The following is a 15,910-nucleotide window of genomic DNA, read 5'->3' on the forward strand; positions in this document are numbered from 1 at the left end:
CTGACCTCAAAAAACCTTTTACAGCAGAACTTGAGACTAAGAGGGGGACTGTTTTAAATATACCCACACACTGAGGGACAGTTCCTCTTTCCATCAGTCAGGCTGTCCACCTGTCTGTCTGTCTGTCCATTCAGGCATACTGTCTTTTTATTAACTTGCCAAAGAAATGTGCAAAGCAAAAAGCTAAGTTTTCAAGAATGAAATTAAATATTTCATACTTATTGAGTTCAAAACCAATTGCACTGTAAATTCATCTTCACAGTTAAAACAATAATGAAAGCAATATTAAAATGATTTTTATAGTGAGAGTAGGAGGTGGTATGGTATAACAGGAAGTACATGAGTTCTGCAACTTCAAGTTCTAAATCTTGGGTCAAACTACTTAACTTTCCCAAGGCTTAGTTTCCTTATCTCCAAACTGGGATGATTATATTAACTTTATAGGACAATTTTTTAACTGAAATAATGTAACTAGCTAGTATTAAATCTGACACATAGTGGCTATTATCTTCTATCCTTTCTATTACTTAGCTTCTTTTGAACTCACTGCACTTCACCTCAATAGAAATATTTCTAAAACACATAGATTTTCAAAAGCCCTGATTTAAACTTTTCCCTCTACTTGGGTATGCCATCCATCTACCTGTTTGACTTAAAATAAGCAGAATGTCCAAAACAAACTAATGTGGATGGATTTTTAACTAATACATTGAATAGGTTCAGAGTTAAGTTATCTTGATGATTGTTGTCCTGTGTTTGAACTGACTCACCTGCGCCTAATGGAAAAAAAAAAAGCTTGATTTTCACAAGAATTTGTGGATTTCGTGTTTTCTCTTTTTCTTTTTCTTTTAAGGAGAGATCTAGACTCTCTTCACAGCCTCAACCAAGGTCCTTTTTCTGACAAGCATTAGCAAAGTCAGGCTTTACTTCAATGAATCGAGAAGTGACCTCAAGGTAGGTAGGACAAACAAGATTTTACATACAGTAAGTTTGTCAACCGTTTTCCTGTTTTACGTTGGGTCCATCTTCCCGCAGAAGCAGCAGCCAGGGAACGGAGGTGGGGAGTCAGGTAGTGGGGTGCAGCAGGCTGCAATGAGAGCAAGTGCCAATCTGCAGAGTGGAGGGACCCACGTGTCTGCTGCAGATGAGCAAGCAGGCTTGGGGCATCTGACTCGGCCCCCCAGATGCTCCCAGTGGCCACCATTCCCTGCCTTCCCTCCTCCCCACCCCCACTCCCACCCCCAGCCTACGGGCTGCCAGAGGTGGGACACCCGCCTGCAGACCAGCCGGTCGGATGGAAGTCAAGACCTTACTCCACATTTGATGGTGCCATGTCCTCAATTTCTTCCACCAACTCTGAGTCTGCTTGAGATCACATCCTTCCTGCCAACTTGATTTCGAGGTAAAAGAAACCATAGTTTCCGTCATGAGGGAAACTGAAGGCCTGGGAGGTTTATTATCATTTATGGCCCCCCCAAATTCACTGTATAAATCCATATTCCAAAACATGATTCCCTTAGTTTGTAATATAATCAGAAGGTTTTCTTTGTTTTGAACTGAAATGTAGGCGTTTTTTCTTTCTTTCTTTTGCCCTCTCTCTGTCCCCCCTTCTCTTTTTTTTGTGTTTTTCTTTCATTAAAGATGTGTTTCTATCAATGTGACCACCATGCAGCCAAAGCTCAGACACATCCAGACACGCTGCATTCAGCACGTACTTGTGTACTCAGGTAATTTAATATGAAGCAAAAAAGTCTGGTCTTAATTCAGGAGTGCTGATTATAATTTTTGTAGAGCAGAAATAAGGCCAAATAAATAGGCAAAGAGTAGACTATAAAAATGGCTTTAACTTACTAATCCACTACATCTTTGACAGCAATTTTAGAGGGAAATGGTCCAGAGGACAAAGTGCCTAATTAATGATGAGAAAATGATTCCTTCACATCCCACAATGAAGAGCTCTCCCTGCATCAATCCTTTGTCCAGAGTTTTATTCATGTGAAAGTGGCGGGTGCTTCTTGCTTCTGTCCCCTTCATTCCAGTACTGCTCAGTCTGCATTTCTGTGAGTCGGGAAATTGTGCGCTGAAATGCGAAGATTTCCTCTTCTCCGGTAAACATGGCAAGTCTTTCTACTGAGTCCTGGTTAGGGGAAAAAACCCAGTACCAATCAAAACCAAGGCATATGAAAATGCACAGAACTAAGTACTGAGTTGTAAAATAACAATTAAGGTTTATAAATTTTTTCTATATATTTTTTTCATAGACAGTCTCTTAAAATAGACCAGAGGATCAACTAATTTAAACAGACAGGCAGGCAGTACACAGAACAAAATGACCAGGGAAAAAAGAATTAAAAGGGAAAAGATTAAAAGAATAAATAAAGCTGAAACTACAGAAAAAAAAAAATCCAAATATGAAATTTTCTTTTCCAAATGAAAGTTCTCTGCAAAAATCTAAAGAAAGGAAATGCCAGACAGAAAAAGAATACTTTCTCCAAAAGTGCACGCCAGAAGCAAGTATCCGCAAAGAACTGTAGTTCTGGCAAGTTAGGAAGCGGCCAATGCACTCTCCTGAGGCTTCCTGGGCACGCTTACGCCCCTGGGAGGGGCCTGGGGACAAATTCTGAAGAGCATTTTCAAGCGGGATGGCCAAAAGGTCTGCATGGGGTCCTGGGGTCCTGCAGAATGGGCCTGGGGTCTCACTTTGCAATGGCCAGCAGTGCTTTTGGTCCTGAGCCCCTGGGACACTTGATCCCCCACAGGGGTCCTGTCTCTGTGAGACCAGTTAGCAGTCGGGGGCTGGTGACACCAATGCAAGCGCCTGGGTGGGCTTTGAATTTTCATCTCTTTCCTTAGGGGTTTGCTGCTATGTTCTTCCAGAGAAAAATTCTGGATTCCTAATCCATCTTCCCCACTGATGCACTGACGAAACTTCCTGACCCTGAGGTCACCTCCCCTGATTTCTTCACATTTTATTCCCCAAGTGCTGAGCTTATTTTTCCCTGTCCCTAAAGCCTGCTTCGAGGGGGCAAAAGCTTGAAAAGCCAATGATTTAAAGGACTTTAGAAGTGGAGATGATGTAGCCCTACCTCAAGTGTACTTTTCCACATTGTCAAAGACAATATTTGCATACAACTATTGCTCTTAGAGAAAGCACTGTTTCAAAAGGCCACAGCACATGGGTTTATAAACAGCTATTTATTTCTACATATAAGGTTTAAGTAATCTATTTTGAAAGCATGTTGAAAATTCACTTTTTAGAGGATTATCAGCCTTATTCTCCCAATTCCTGAGAATGCATAATTTCTGTGCAGGTCTACAAGGAACTGTTGTTTTCTGTTTTGTTTTGTTTTTGTTTGCTTGTTTGTTTTGTTTTCCCATTTCTAATGGCCTTTTGCTCCTGGGGTTAGAAGCATGGGGCTTCCCTCATTCTCAGGGTATTTACAGATAGTTTTAAAAAATTCTACTAATAATTACAACTGTCTACAGCTGAGAAATATACTCTGTAATGTTCTTACAGAAGAAGGAAATGCAAAGTCACTTTTGCTTGGCCTGGGGTACATCACCAGCCTCTAAGCTCCAGGAAGACTGGGCCAGCATCATTCTGTTCCCTACAGTGTCCCCTGAACCTGGCATCCTCAGGTGATCCATAAATGTTTGCTGAGTAGAGATTAATCACGGACTTCATTTTAAGCCAGCGGCCTTGCTAGGCATGCCATGGTCCCAGAACAACCAGCCCACACACTTGGATACTGTACTGTGCAATCCACAAATCCAGCAAACCTGAAGAACATCCAGAAAAGGTAGCGTGATGTAGTGGAATGAGCCTGGAAGCAGACACAGGTGCCCTGGCATCCATCCCTGGCCTGCCATTAATCAGCTGTGTAACTGCAGGCCCCTTAGTTCACCTCTCTGGACTTGGTTTTTGTCATCTGCAAAAGGAAGGCTTGGCCTGCATGGTCACTAAGGTCCTTGCACTCTGAGATGGTAATTCTCTGTCTTTAGTGATGTTGAGAATAAATGTGCTGCACTGGCTTTAGAAGAAAGCAGCAAATCAACGGTTAAATGTATATTGCATCCCTTCTTCAAAACATAGCCACGGTATCAGACCAAGACCAATTAAGCTGTTTTATAGTAAAAAGAGATTATGCTAATAATGCTTACCTGGCTCAGCCCCAAATCATCCATCAATATTCTGCTTTGCTCCAACTCACTGTCATGATGTTGATGCAGAAATAAGCTTGATAGAGGAGCCGATGCAGAGCAAATTATGCGCACCTGAAATAGAGGAAAATGAAGAACTGGTGTTTGTTACTTCTTACATACATCATTTCACAAGCTGAAGGTAAGAACAAATCTCTCACAAAGAAAAACCTGTTTGTCAGATCTGAGAGCTCATATCTTTGTTTTTAAAACGTCTATAATTTTTATAATAGTTTGTGTCTCTAGCATGATCTTCTTAAACTGCATGGTGCTTTTCAAAATATTCCCACACATCTTACACTGTCTGGTGAAGAAGGGAGCAGAAGTTTTATTAGGAAACTTTAGGCCTGGAAAGGTCTGGGCTCGTGATGCCAGCCCGGATCTTACAGTTCTAAGTCCAAAGCTCTTTCCCTTATTCCCCAATATTGACAATGTATACATGGCTGTTTGGAGCCAGTCTCTGTGTGCATTAAAGGTGTCCCCAGATGCACCATAAAGAGGGCACCACTTTGTCACGAGGTGACGGCTAAGTCCAGTGCAAGGTTATGTAATTATACCCTATGTTTCCAGGACTACATTTATATCAGCATCCTGCCAGGATAGTCTTCAAAAAGACTAAGAGTCACATTAATGTTTTTGATTACACAAGTATTTGAGTGTATATATGGGATCATATAATGGAAACAGCTTTTGTATCTTTTATAATGCCCATTTGTTTAAGTACATAACACATTCTTCTTGATTACAAAGAGTCCTGAGTTCATTTTCAGGATTTGCAGCTACCTTTTAAAAATCATGACTTAAATAAATACACCAATACTTTAAAATAAAGTATTGACATTTGAAAAAGTCAGTTGGAACTGACTTTTTCCATACCCAAATGGATTTCTACTTCCTCTTCTAAACTCTTTTAATGGCAAATGACACTTTTTTTCATTGTTTGGACAAGAATGCCCATTATTTCACAAATTTTCATGAGTACATTTTAGAATAATGTCTGTTTAATATCCCCAGTTTCTGAAATGAGATCACTTAAACTCTTTAAAGAAGAGTATACGATTTAAAGTATAAAGTTTAGTTAAAGCATATGTTAGGAAACTGGTTCAGGAATTCCATCATATGCCAGATAAATCTTTTTTCCTCTAAGAAGTGAAAAAGTAGGAGAGGTAGGATTAGAGACTGGGATAGAGGGATGGGGGTCAAAAGCTTTCTTTAAGGCGTTCGTAGCTCAATTTTATATATATATAATATATATATATTATATATATATATAAAATAATATTTTATCACTGCACTCTAGGAACCACTTGCCAATGCCTCTCCACTGCTTTCTTCTTGAAGCATTAGCCCTCTAGAAAAGAGTGCCCATTTCCCGCCTCACTCCCTTCACTCTGCACCCCACACAGTGATTGCAAAGCAGTCTTTGGATGAGCGACTACAGAAGGTGACCACTGAGGACTGATGGGACTTGGTCCCCTAGCTCAGCGTTCTCAGCCCCCTGCCTCTCCTGCCTCCCAGATCACGCGTGGGCTGGCCCGTTGGGAGCAGGCAGCAGACTTTGATGTCACTCCCTACGGCACGCTCGCCCCTCAGCCACTGCACCACAGCCACGCTCAGGCCCATCACAGGGCCCTGCTGCAGACTCCCTGCCTGCCCGGTTACGCTGTGTACCCTGCATGTGGAGTTCGACCATCACTGCTCTCCGCGTTTATAAGAAGCACCTGAGGCACTTGGGAAAACGCCGGTTCCAGACCCCACTCTGGTCCTTTTGCTGAAGGGGTGAGAGGGGTGGGCCCTGGGATCCAGATCTTAAGCAGCCCAGAGGATTCTGATGCCGGTGATCCTCAGCGGGACTTCCTGGACGCACCCCCTTCCAATGGATCAGTCAGTCCTGCCCCACTGGAGTCTCACAGCGCCACACTCCTCTCTCCTTCCTCCACAGCGATGATATTGCATTTGGTTCCATGGACATAAGATCAATATTTCTCTGACACTATGTGGACTATAAGCTCCATGAAGGCAGGTACCATGTCTTGACATTGAATTTCTAGCACATAGCACTACACTTGGCATAATAAAGGTTGTTGAATGAATGAATAAATGGAATATTAAAATCTCATCTCTCTACCTAGCAGATTCTGTTACTCCCTCAGAAGTTCCCCCTCCCCTGGAAGTTCCTTCAATGTTAGAATCACTGTTCTATTCCTGCCCAAGGAATAAAAGAAAATTTCTATATAACATTAGAATAGTATTGAAATTAATTTGAAATTGTATTTATACTTCTATTGTAAATCTGCATTTACTGATATATACTATTGGTGGTGGCTCACATTTATCAAGAGTTTACTATGTGCCAGACAACGTTCTAAGTGCTTTACATACCCATTTAACCTTCACAACAAACTTATGAGGTAAGTACTATTATTATCTCCTTTTCCTAGGGAAGGAAATCGAGGTGCAGAGAGGTTAAGTTGGTATCTGACAGAGACAGCCTGGCCCCAGTGCCCACTCCTTATCCACTAGGCTATACTGCCTTGATGAATGGGCAATGGCTCTGCAATTCAGGCTAAAATGCAGCTCTTTGGGTAAAATAATCCACCAGCAAGACAGTATAATACTAGCTCTTAGGCTTTCTGGGTCATAGGGAGAGAGAGCTCCAATACTGAGGAGGGTCTTTCACCCATTCTCTCATTTGTTCATTCATTGTTCACTGGTCAATCATTTACTCATGCAACAGTTATTTATTGAGTACTCACTCTGAGAAGGGCATTATGTTGTACACAATCATAGATGGAGCCCATGATCTGTCTGGAAGAATGATGGAATCCAGTGGTATAGCAGAATGTTTTGTGACAGGAGTTTACTGCACTATTGCTGCCACTACTAATTACAGTAGTACTCATATAGCACGCAGCTTGGGCCAAGCATTGTTTTAAATGCTTTATACGGATGAGCTTATTTAGGCCTCACAACCACTCTATGAAGTAAGTACCATTATTACTCCCGATTTGCAGGCAAGCAAACTAACACACAGAGAAGAAAGTGTTACTAGAGCCAGAATTCCAGCCCAGGAAATCTGGCTCCCGAGTCCAAAATGTTTAGTTTTGAGAAAAAAAGTATTATATCCTCACCTGGGAATCATAAAAGGTGTCGATGAGAGTTATGAATCTTCGCCCTTCAGTCCTCTTTGCCAGTGTAAATTGTGGAATGTTTCGTAAAAATACTGTATCAAAATTATTTGATAGTTCCAAATAGTCACTGGCTCCAAGTGGCTGTAATTAAAATGAAATAAATAATAGAAAATTAGAATAAACTGTTTCTGATTGCCTTTGGATTAGCTTAATTTGTAAATGCCTCTCTTCTCTGTCAAGATGGGATGTGGTGATAGCTTTGGGATAACCTGATCAAAGGAGGCAGTGTTTTCAAAGTGGGAGAGTGGGCTAAATGCTTTTTCCTCATTCAGAAGGACACTGAGAGTATGCACTGTATGGCCTTAACAGTGATATTAAAAAGGGACAAGAAAGAAGACGAGAGTGTGATGGAGAGTGGAAGACTATCTAGCCAGGGCCTCAGTTGGTGTTCAATCTTTTTATTCCTTTTTAAAATATATTACTGTAACACAGTTTAAACATGTCTTAACAAACCCTCTTCCCAAGACCCAACTGCTAACTGTCACTATCATTAATGAAGCTATTTTACAACGGCATGCTGAATATTATTGCACAATTTTGAAATGATGTCACTGGAAAATATTTTTAGTTTAATCTGAGGCATAATTATTCACATGCAATGTAGTAAACTTGTTAACGTCCATGGGAAACACCAGAAGGTTTTAATGGCCAGCAAGTAGCCCAAGACCTCAAGCACCGTCTGGAGGTCACCTCTGGAGGTCACCTCTGGATGTGAGGAGGGTACGGGGCTCCAGGTCTATGCAAGTGCCACCCACTGATGGGAAGTGCTGGTTCCCGAAACACGAATTTAACTCATGAAAATTATGAAAACTATCTGCAAACACATTGTACTCATTTCAAGTTGAGTGTGGATGAGCAGCAGACCAGGAGCCGAGATTGGGGAGGGTTTGGGGTCCCTGCTAGAGTCGGGAGAAGCCCAGAGACTGACTTCCTCTGAAGGTTCCTCTGAAAGCTCCCAGATCTCCATCACCCATCCCTAGGAATGGGCGACTGAACTACCTCAGTTTCCAGCAGAATCCATTGATACTCCTCCCTGTCCAGAAATGTCTCCCTCACTTGAGAACTCATTTGCACTAAAAATCTCTTCTTTCAGAAATGCAGATACGGCTAAGTACCTGGGAGAATTAGGGAATTGTGAGGATGGGTATGGGAGGGGAGTGGGGAGGGTAGTGAGTCATTCTCACCCTAATATCCATTCATTTAGGCCCCCCACGATCCTAACATCCAGCTGAAATCAGTTATAATCAGAGCAGGGGAATTCTCATGGAGGGGGGGAGAGGTAAGGACAAATTAAGAAAGTTGAGCTCTGGAGAAGTGGTTCCCTCATGAGACAGCAGCTCTGAGAACATAGAAGTTACAGGACCTATAGCAAAAGGGCACAGAATCTGAGAGAAAGGGCACAAAGAAGGACCTGACTCCTTTGGAAATCTGCTTAGAGATGTCCCTGTTTCCTCTCACCAACCAGATAACAACTGGGGACAGAAGCAGACAACCCTTTTCCTTTCCCATTTTCCTTCCCTGGCTGGACGGTCTCCATCTTCAGACTCAGAACTTGGCTTTAGCTGACACTCCACTCACCTCAGCCATGTAGGGGTTTGAGTGTTTGCATTTTTATTGGGTTTAACCCTGTTCTTGCAAGGGAACCCAGCTGTCAAGCCTGAGCTGGACCAGGAGTGTGGCACAACAAAACAGCTAAGAGCCTGCCTGGGTTTGAATCTTCGGTCTGTTGCTTATTAACTGAGGGCCTTTGGCAAGTTATGTCATCTTTCTGTTCCTTAGTTTTCCCATCTGCAGAGTGAGAATTTGATTCCTCCCTCACAGGATTGTGAAGCTTAAATGGAAACACACGTACAGCATTTAGCTCCGTGCATGGGGCATACATCAGCACTCAAACCATGTTAGCAGCTCTTATTGTTACCGAGTGCAAACGGCTGGGCTTGGTACAAATGAGTTGAGGATGTAAAGAAATGTTCTCATCGGCACCAGTAAGTTTTGCTCCACCACGAACTGCATCCAAGCGCTAAATCAGCCTTTGTGCATTTGCCTGTCTCCAGAGCCGTGGAAGATTCAGTGCAATTCTTCTACACCTGCCCCCACCCCCACCATGTAATGGCAACAATTCTTAAAAGGGAGAGAGGGGGACAGCGAGGGGGAGCCTTTCGTAAAAAGGATAACATATCGTAAGATTCTTGTGCTCTGAGGGTGACACACACTACTTTGTTGAGGTAAGAATTTAATGGCTCACTTTTGTAAACCAGAAAGTATGTGTAAAAATGTAAAACCTCATTTTAGGTATGTACTTTTTGTAGGGAGGTATAATTAAGCTCCCTCTTTATGCACAGATGTGATTTCTATCAGTGTAACTAGATGCCCAAAGAAAATCATTATCAGAAGTGCACTGAAGAGCCTAGGGCAACGGAAAATCAGAATTTTGCCTGCTCAGCTGTTTTACAAATTATTATACCTTTGTCAGTGGGTTCTGAATTTGCCATTGTATTAGCAAATATCCCTTTCCCCCAAATCCCTAAAACAATTATATGCTCAGTCATGTAAAAAAACACAAAGCTTGATATAGTTATCTATCCCTTTTAAAAACAATGGCCATTAAAACAAGGAGAGGTTATCAGTTGCCAAAAACAATCCCAATTTGGGTAATATTACTTTTTTAAAATACAAGAGAAAGAAGAATGAAATGTATTAATAAAAGAAGGAAGTCTTTGATAAGGAATCAGCTTCCATAGGATTAATTTAACATATGAAGTGCTCTTCTTAGTAAATATTTAAAGAGTGAGTTCTCTTATATTGGTTTTGTTGTTGAAGTGTCTGAGAAGTAAGACTCAACCTTTCAGAATTGAATTTGGTGAGATGTGAGAGATTCTTGTTAATTAGGACTGTTATTTTTCATTAATCAAATAAGTCAAACAGTTGGGAATGACAACAAGGTAGAGGCTGTGGAATCGCTGGTTGTGTCACTTCCAGTCATGCGACCTTGAGCACATCTCTCTGAAAAAGGAGAGCAGAGCAGGTCCTATCCCACAGGCTTGTCCTGAGGATTTGCTGTACTGACTACATGTAAAATCTCACAGTAGGGACTGTCACACAGTAAGTGCCCAATAGACATTAGCTATTATTTCACAGAGTTCATGTGAGAAGTAAATGAATGGTACATATATAGTACACTAGTTGGCATACAACAGACATTCAATAATTAGTAGCTATGATTTTATTAACTATTAAATAAACATTTCCCCCAGATAATGAAGCCTGGTAGCCTAAACATTGCCTTCCGTCTGCCTATGCCTTGCTCCTCAGGAGGTAGAAGCAGCTGCTCCCTCTGGTCTGTATTTGCCCTCCCAGCACTTCAGCCCTCCATGAAGTCATCTGTAGATGACAAACATATCTTCTGCCCCAGGCTCTCTCCCTCACACCTGCCTTGGTAATACCATCAGTAACAGGTGGGAGAAAAATCCCCAGGCCACAAAATGAATGAACAGCCCCTAACCCAGGACAATGGCACACAGTAAGGGCTTATTTGTTGAATGAATTATTGAAAATTTGAGTGAATAAAAAACAGCATAACCTGGGGAGCAGGCCTGTTCCTACTATTAAACCCACCCCCCCCAAAAAAAACTGAAACTCCTGAAAAAACCAAACCCTTTCTTGGTTGGCCCAAATCCCCCATTCCCAAGGCAAGCCTTTATTGCCTCTCCTAGTACACACATAAGAAAATATCTAGAAAGATATAGACCAAAATGTTGACAGTGGTTATCTTTGGGTGACAGAATACAGACAAACGTTTTTCTCTTTTATATTTTTTGGATTATTTTCCTGCAGTTGTGTTACTTTTAAACAGCAAAAATGATAGTCAGTCATTATTGTAATGGACGTGTTATCATTTCCTTCTCATCTGTGTAGGATCGTAATATTAATTCTGACAAGGACATTTCTCTTTTTCTCCTGTGAAGTTTTCTTAACCCATAGAAGTAGAATTTTTCCAGGCACATTTAAAAAGAAAACAAAATGTAAGTTAAATATTTTCTCCTTTAAAGTTCGGCAAAAGGATAAAGGATTTGACATTTGGGATGAAATCTGACTTCAGTCATATTTAGCATTCAACGAATGATTCTTCACACTAGGATGCTAAGAGAAAGGCAGGGGGTGGTGCAGAATGGTAGGATTCCCAAAGAGCTCACACTGAGCTTGGGAACATGTTTGTAGGCTTGAACTCACCCTCACGTGTGCGTGATGTTCATGCATTTATTCATTTGTTCACTCACCCAGTATTCATTGGGCACCAACATTTATCGAGAGCCCTCTATGTGCCAAACACTGCAATGACCTGGAGATTCAGAGGTGAACAAGATGGAGAAGACCCCTGCCCTTGTGAAATCTACATCCTACTTGGAGGTGGGGGAGGAGGCACAATGAGAAAGTTGACAAACATGTGGTTAATTGCAGATGAAGAGCGACTTGTGATGTGACTGAGTAGGGACTGGCTGAGGGCACAGATGACTCTAGCTGGGCTGTTGAGGGAACGCCTCTTTAAGGTGACAGCTAAGTTGAAACTTGAAGGATAACAAGAAGGAATATGTTTTAGGGATTTACCTTGGACAAGAGCTATAAGCAGAGACTCCCAAGCCATCCGGTGTCCCATCACTGCTGCTGTTCAAGGCTTTTGTGCCCCACCCCACCGGCTACTGGATGACCACACACAAGTGGAAACTTTTGGATTCCATGTTAGCACTTTTTCCTGTTAGTGTTTATCACCTCTGGTTCCCACCAATGGACACCACGGGGATTTAGAATGGATTCAGCCCAAATGTTTTCTCCCAGTAAAGGATTGCTGCTGAAGACCTGCTTCTCCCTCATCTCCTTTGCTCTGGAGGAATATCTGAAAGGATACTGTTTTAAATAGTAAGTTTATCTTTTATTATGAAAACAAAAAATAATTAAATACCCACAATTACATGTCCTAACATAGCAAATATTACCTTTTTAGAGGATTTCCTTCCAGTATTTTTTTCTAGCATTATGTTTTACATAATAATGATTTTAATTTGCATGCAATTTTTAATCCTCTTTTCCAGAAAAAATTAATGTCTTTCTCTATATTAAGTAGTTCTTATAACTATCCTTTTAAATCATATTCATGAATAAAGCATAATTTACTTTTCTATTCTTGAACATTTAAATAGCTTCTGATTTTTATATGATATATAAAACTATAAAATTATATATAGTTTCTTTTACATATAATTATTATATAACAATTCAATTCAGAATTTTCACACACATGGCTTTTTCCGTATTTAAAATTTTTCCTTCAGGAAGATTTCCCACACTGGATATAAAAATTTTTATGGTTCTCCATATCAACTGCCAAATGGACTCCCAAAATGGTTGTATGAATTTATAATACTCCTAGTAATGTATGATACACCTTTTCCAGTACTGAGTGGAAACAAATTTTCATAAGTATATTTCAAATGTGCCTTAGCATTGCACAATATATCCCAAAGTGTTTACTACTTATTAAATGATTGTGATGAGTTCCTAGAACACTTTTAAGGATGAGGACAAGATGAAGGGCAGCTTTTAAGAACACTTTGGTTATTCATTGAGTCATGCCTAGTTCTAGGAATTTTTTAGACATTGCCTCTTAATCTTTACAATTTTCCCTGAAAGAGAGGCATTATTATTCTCATTTTACAGACAAGGGAATATCAATATGAACTTGGGAAATAAAAAAGAAGGCTACACGGCTAATAGAATGCAGAGCTGAGTTCTGTATGTTTCGGTTCCAGAAAAATAAAAGCAGAAGGAGACCAAATTTCTTTAGAAGAGGCTTTAAGGGGCAAATAAATATATTTCTGCCTTACTGATAAGACTGCAAGTTTCTTGTATGCAGAGCCCATTTTCTATTCATCACTGCATCTCTGAGCCTAGCACCACTCTCAGTACATAGAAGGCCACTTAATACCTTATCTACAGAATGAAAAGCACACAGGTGTATGTCCTCTACTTTTTCCAGCAGCAATTCTTGAATTTATACATAGAAGAGGACCAGGGGTGGCAATCTGGCTGGAAGGCATGGTGAGGGACATGTCTAGAAGTTATGTTTGCATGGGGCATATACCTTGATTATTTACATTGTACTTTATTTCGGATGGGTTTGAAGGGGCTGATGGAGACTCAAAGAAGCCAAAGCCAATCCAAAATGCCTCTATTAATACAGATAGACTAGATTATTCTATAGTAAAAAAAAAAAAAAAAATCCTAAAATTCCAATGGCTTTAAAACACAAAGGGTTATTTCCTGTCCATTGTGGGTCAGTGAGGGGCTCTGCTCCATGTGGTCCTTCAGGGATCCAAGCGGCAGAGACTTCCCCATCTTGTGGCTACACCATCTGAACACAAGGTTACCTTGGTCTTCTCGGCCTCCTTGGTCACTGAGGCAGGGGAAGAGCACCAGCCATGAAAGACTTTGGCCTGGGCACAGAACATGTCTGCTCCTAGCTCATTGGCAAGAACTAGTCCCATGGCTCTGCCGAACTGCTAGGGGGCAAGAAAATGTAATTCTCCCATATCCCCAGAGGAAAAGAGAACCAAAAATGGGAAACACTGGGAGTTTCTTCTACACCATCTCTTGGCACTGCCACGGATCCTTTCTGCTTAGGATATTTCTAATTTCTTTTCAAATACTAAGACAAGACAAAAAAAAACACACACAAAAAAAGTTTCATACAATGCATATCTGTGTGAATTAGAAGAACTAGAAGAACCACTGACAACTAACAGGATATTCAGCCAGAAACCTAACTCTAAAGAGGAAGGACATCTGGTTCCCAGGAATACAGACTAAAGGACGGCATGGTGTCCTCAATGAGGGAGAGAATGTGTGCATCTCTCCAGAAGTGAATCTCAAGATTTCTTTAAAATCAATTTGTCTCATCAAAAATGCCCTTCTGCCAAGGATACACGCATTCCCAAATGCCTATGCTTTAGAAAATTAATGATATATTTTCATGAAATAATACTATCAAAGAATTCACAAACTTTGGATTAAAACGGCATCTAACCGACAGTCCCTGAAACAGCTATTCCCACTTTTCTTTAAAATATCTATAATGATAAAAAAACTGATGAGAACTCTCAACATCACAAACTCCAGTTAAGCGGAATAGAGTTAAACTGAAAATCACAACTGACAGCCAACATGTGCGTTGCAATATCAACAGAGCAAAACCACAGACCTGAAAGAAGATGGGGAAAGCCTTCATCTCTTCCTGGACCAGTTCTCAACTGCGAGCAGTTTTTGCCCCTGAGGGGACATTTGGCAATGTCTGGAGACATGGTTGACTGGCTTGACCTGGGGAGTATGGTGGGGGTCAGGGGACTGCGCCTGGCATCTAGTGAGTAGAGGCTAGTGATGCTACGAAACATCCTCTCAAGCACAGGACAGTGCTCCCCGCAACCCAGAGAATTATCTGGCCCAAGATGTCAGTAGTGCTGAGGGTGAGAAATCTTGCCTTAGAACAAGCTTATAGCATTGATATTCTTGCCACCTATAAGAACTGACAGTGCCTGTATGATCCCTGAACTTAGGGGTCCAGTATATCCTAAATCTGTCAGGCTGGAGCTCTTCACTTTAGCACTGGGTCCAGCCTGGTATTTGGCTGTTATTACAAAGCAAGAGTTATTATTTCCAGTTGTTCAGAGGTGACTGACAGCAGTTTCCAACTTTTGGTTCACATTCTGGTAAATGAAGCCAAACAATTCGGTGATTGCATTTGTGTTGGGGTGAAGCTGGAATTCATTGGTCTTGAAGCCAACTGCAAATTTTCTCTAGTTTACTCAGGACTTTGAGGTCTCAACATTCATCAGGTAGCTTGCCAGCTAGTCCTCCTAGCCAAGCATCAGCGTTCCCCAGATCAAAGGGATAGTAATATCAGAATCCGCACCAAAACACAAGGTATGCTTCCATATATATCCTGTCTTAATTTTAGCAATTCCCCCCTCCATGTAATCTCAATAATTAGTGCTCCTTGTCAGTGTTCCTTTTCTCCATAAATGTCAAAGAACATCCAATCCATGTGTACACGTGTATTGCCTCTGCTCCATTTTCTCTCTCTCCTCTCCTTCTGGGACCTCTAAATGAACCTAGGCTAAATGTCATATTCTTCATGTCTTGTCCCCTCTCTTTTGTATATTCCTTCTTTTACTTCTCCATGGATCATTCTGGATAGTTTCCTCTGACCTATACACTACTTCACTATGTTTCTCTTTAGCTGTATTTTATCTGTTCTTATGCTCATCCATTGAAGTCCCAATTTTGGTTACTGCACTTTATAGTTCTAAATTGCTATTGGTTCTTTTTCAAATCTGATGTGGTTTTTTTTGTTGTTTTTTTTTTTTACAGTCTCCAGATCACTACTAAAATATTCAAGCCTGGCTTTTTATCTCCTTGAACATAATAAGCCTAGTTGCTTGGAATATGGATTTATAATTGCAATATCTGGA

At 40.9% G+C, this 15,910-nt stretch overlaps 1 protein-coding gene and 1 long non-coding RNA gene across 3 annotated transcripts in view; one reads left to right on the forward strand and one right to left on the reverse strand.

The window, feature by feature from the left end:
- Window positions 1–1,300: 1,300 nt before the first annotated feature.
- Window positions 1,301–6,361, forward strand: LOC119539141. The gene is made up of 3 exons (XR_005217798.1): window positions 1,301–1,402; window positions 3,518–4,342; window positions 5,501–6,361. It is a non-coding gene; the product is annotated as an uncharacterized LOC119539141 (long non-coding RNA).
- The window catches only part of AFG1L (AFG1 like ATPase), a 234,430-nt gene continuing 219,873 nt past the window's right edge, over window positions 1,354–15,910 (reverse strand). For both annotated transcript variants that reach the window (XM_037842307.1, XM_037842306.1), the window contains exons 11-13: window positions 7,332–7,472; window positions 4,162–4,275; window positions 1,354–2,137 (exon numbers count right to left, since the gene is read on the reverse strand). In XM_037842307.1, coding sequence (XP_037698235.1) covers window positions 1,988–2,137; window positions 4,162–4,275; window positions 7,332–7,472 — 405 coding nt within the window. In that variant the 3' untranslated portion in view covers window positions 1,354–1,987. The remainder of the gene's footprint in view (window positions 2,138–4,161; window positions 4,276–7,331; window positions 7,473–15,910) is intronic.

Source organism: Choloepus didactylus, chromosome 7, assembly GCF_015220235.1.
Source record: "Choloepus didactylus isolate mChoDid1 chromosome 7, mChoDid1.pri, whole genome shotgun sequence".
NCBI lineage: Eukaryota > Metazoa > Chordata > Mammalia > Pilosa > Megalonychidae > Choloepus > Choloepus didactylus.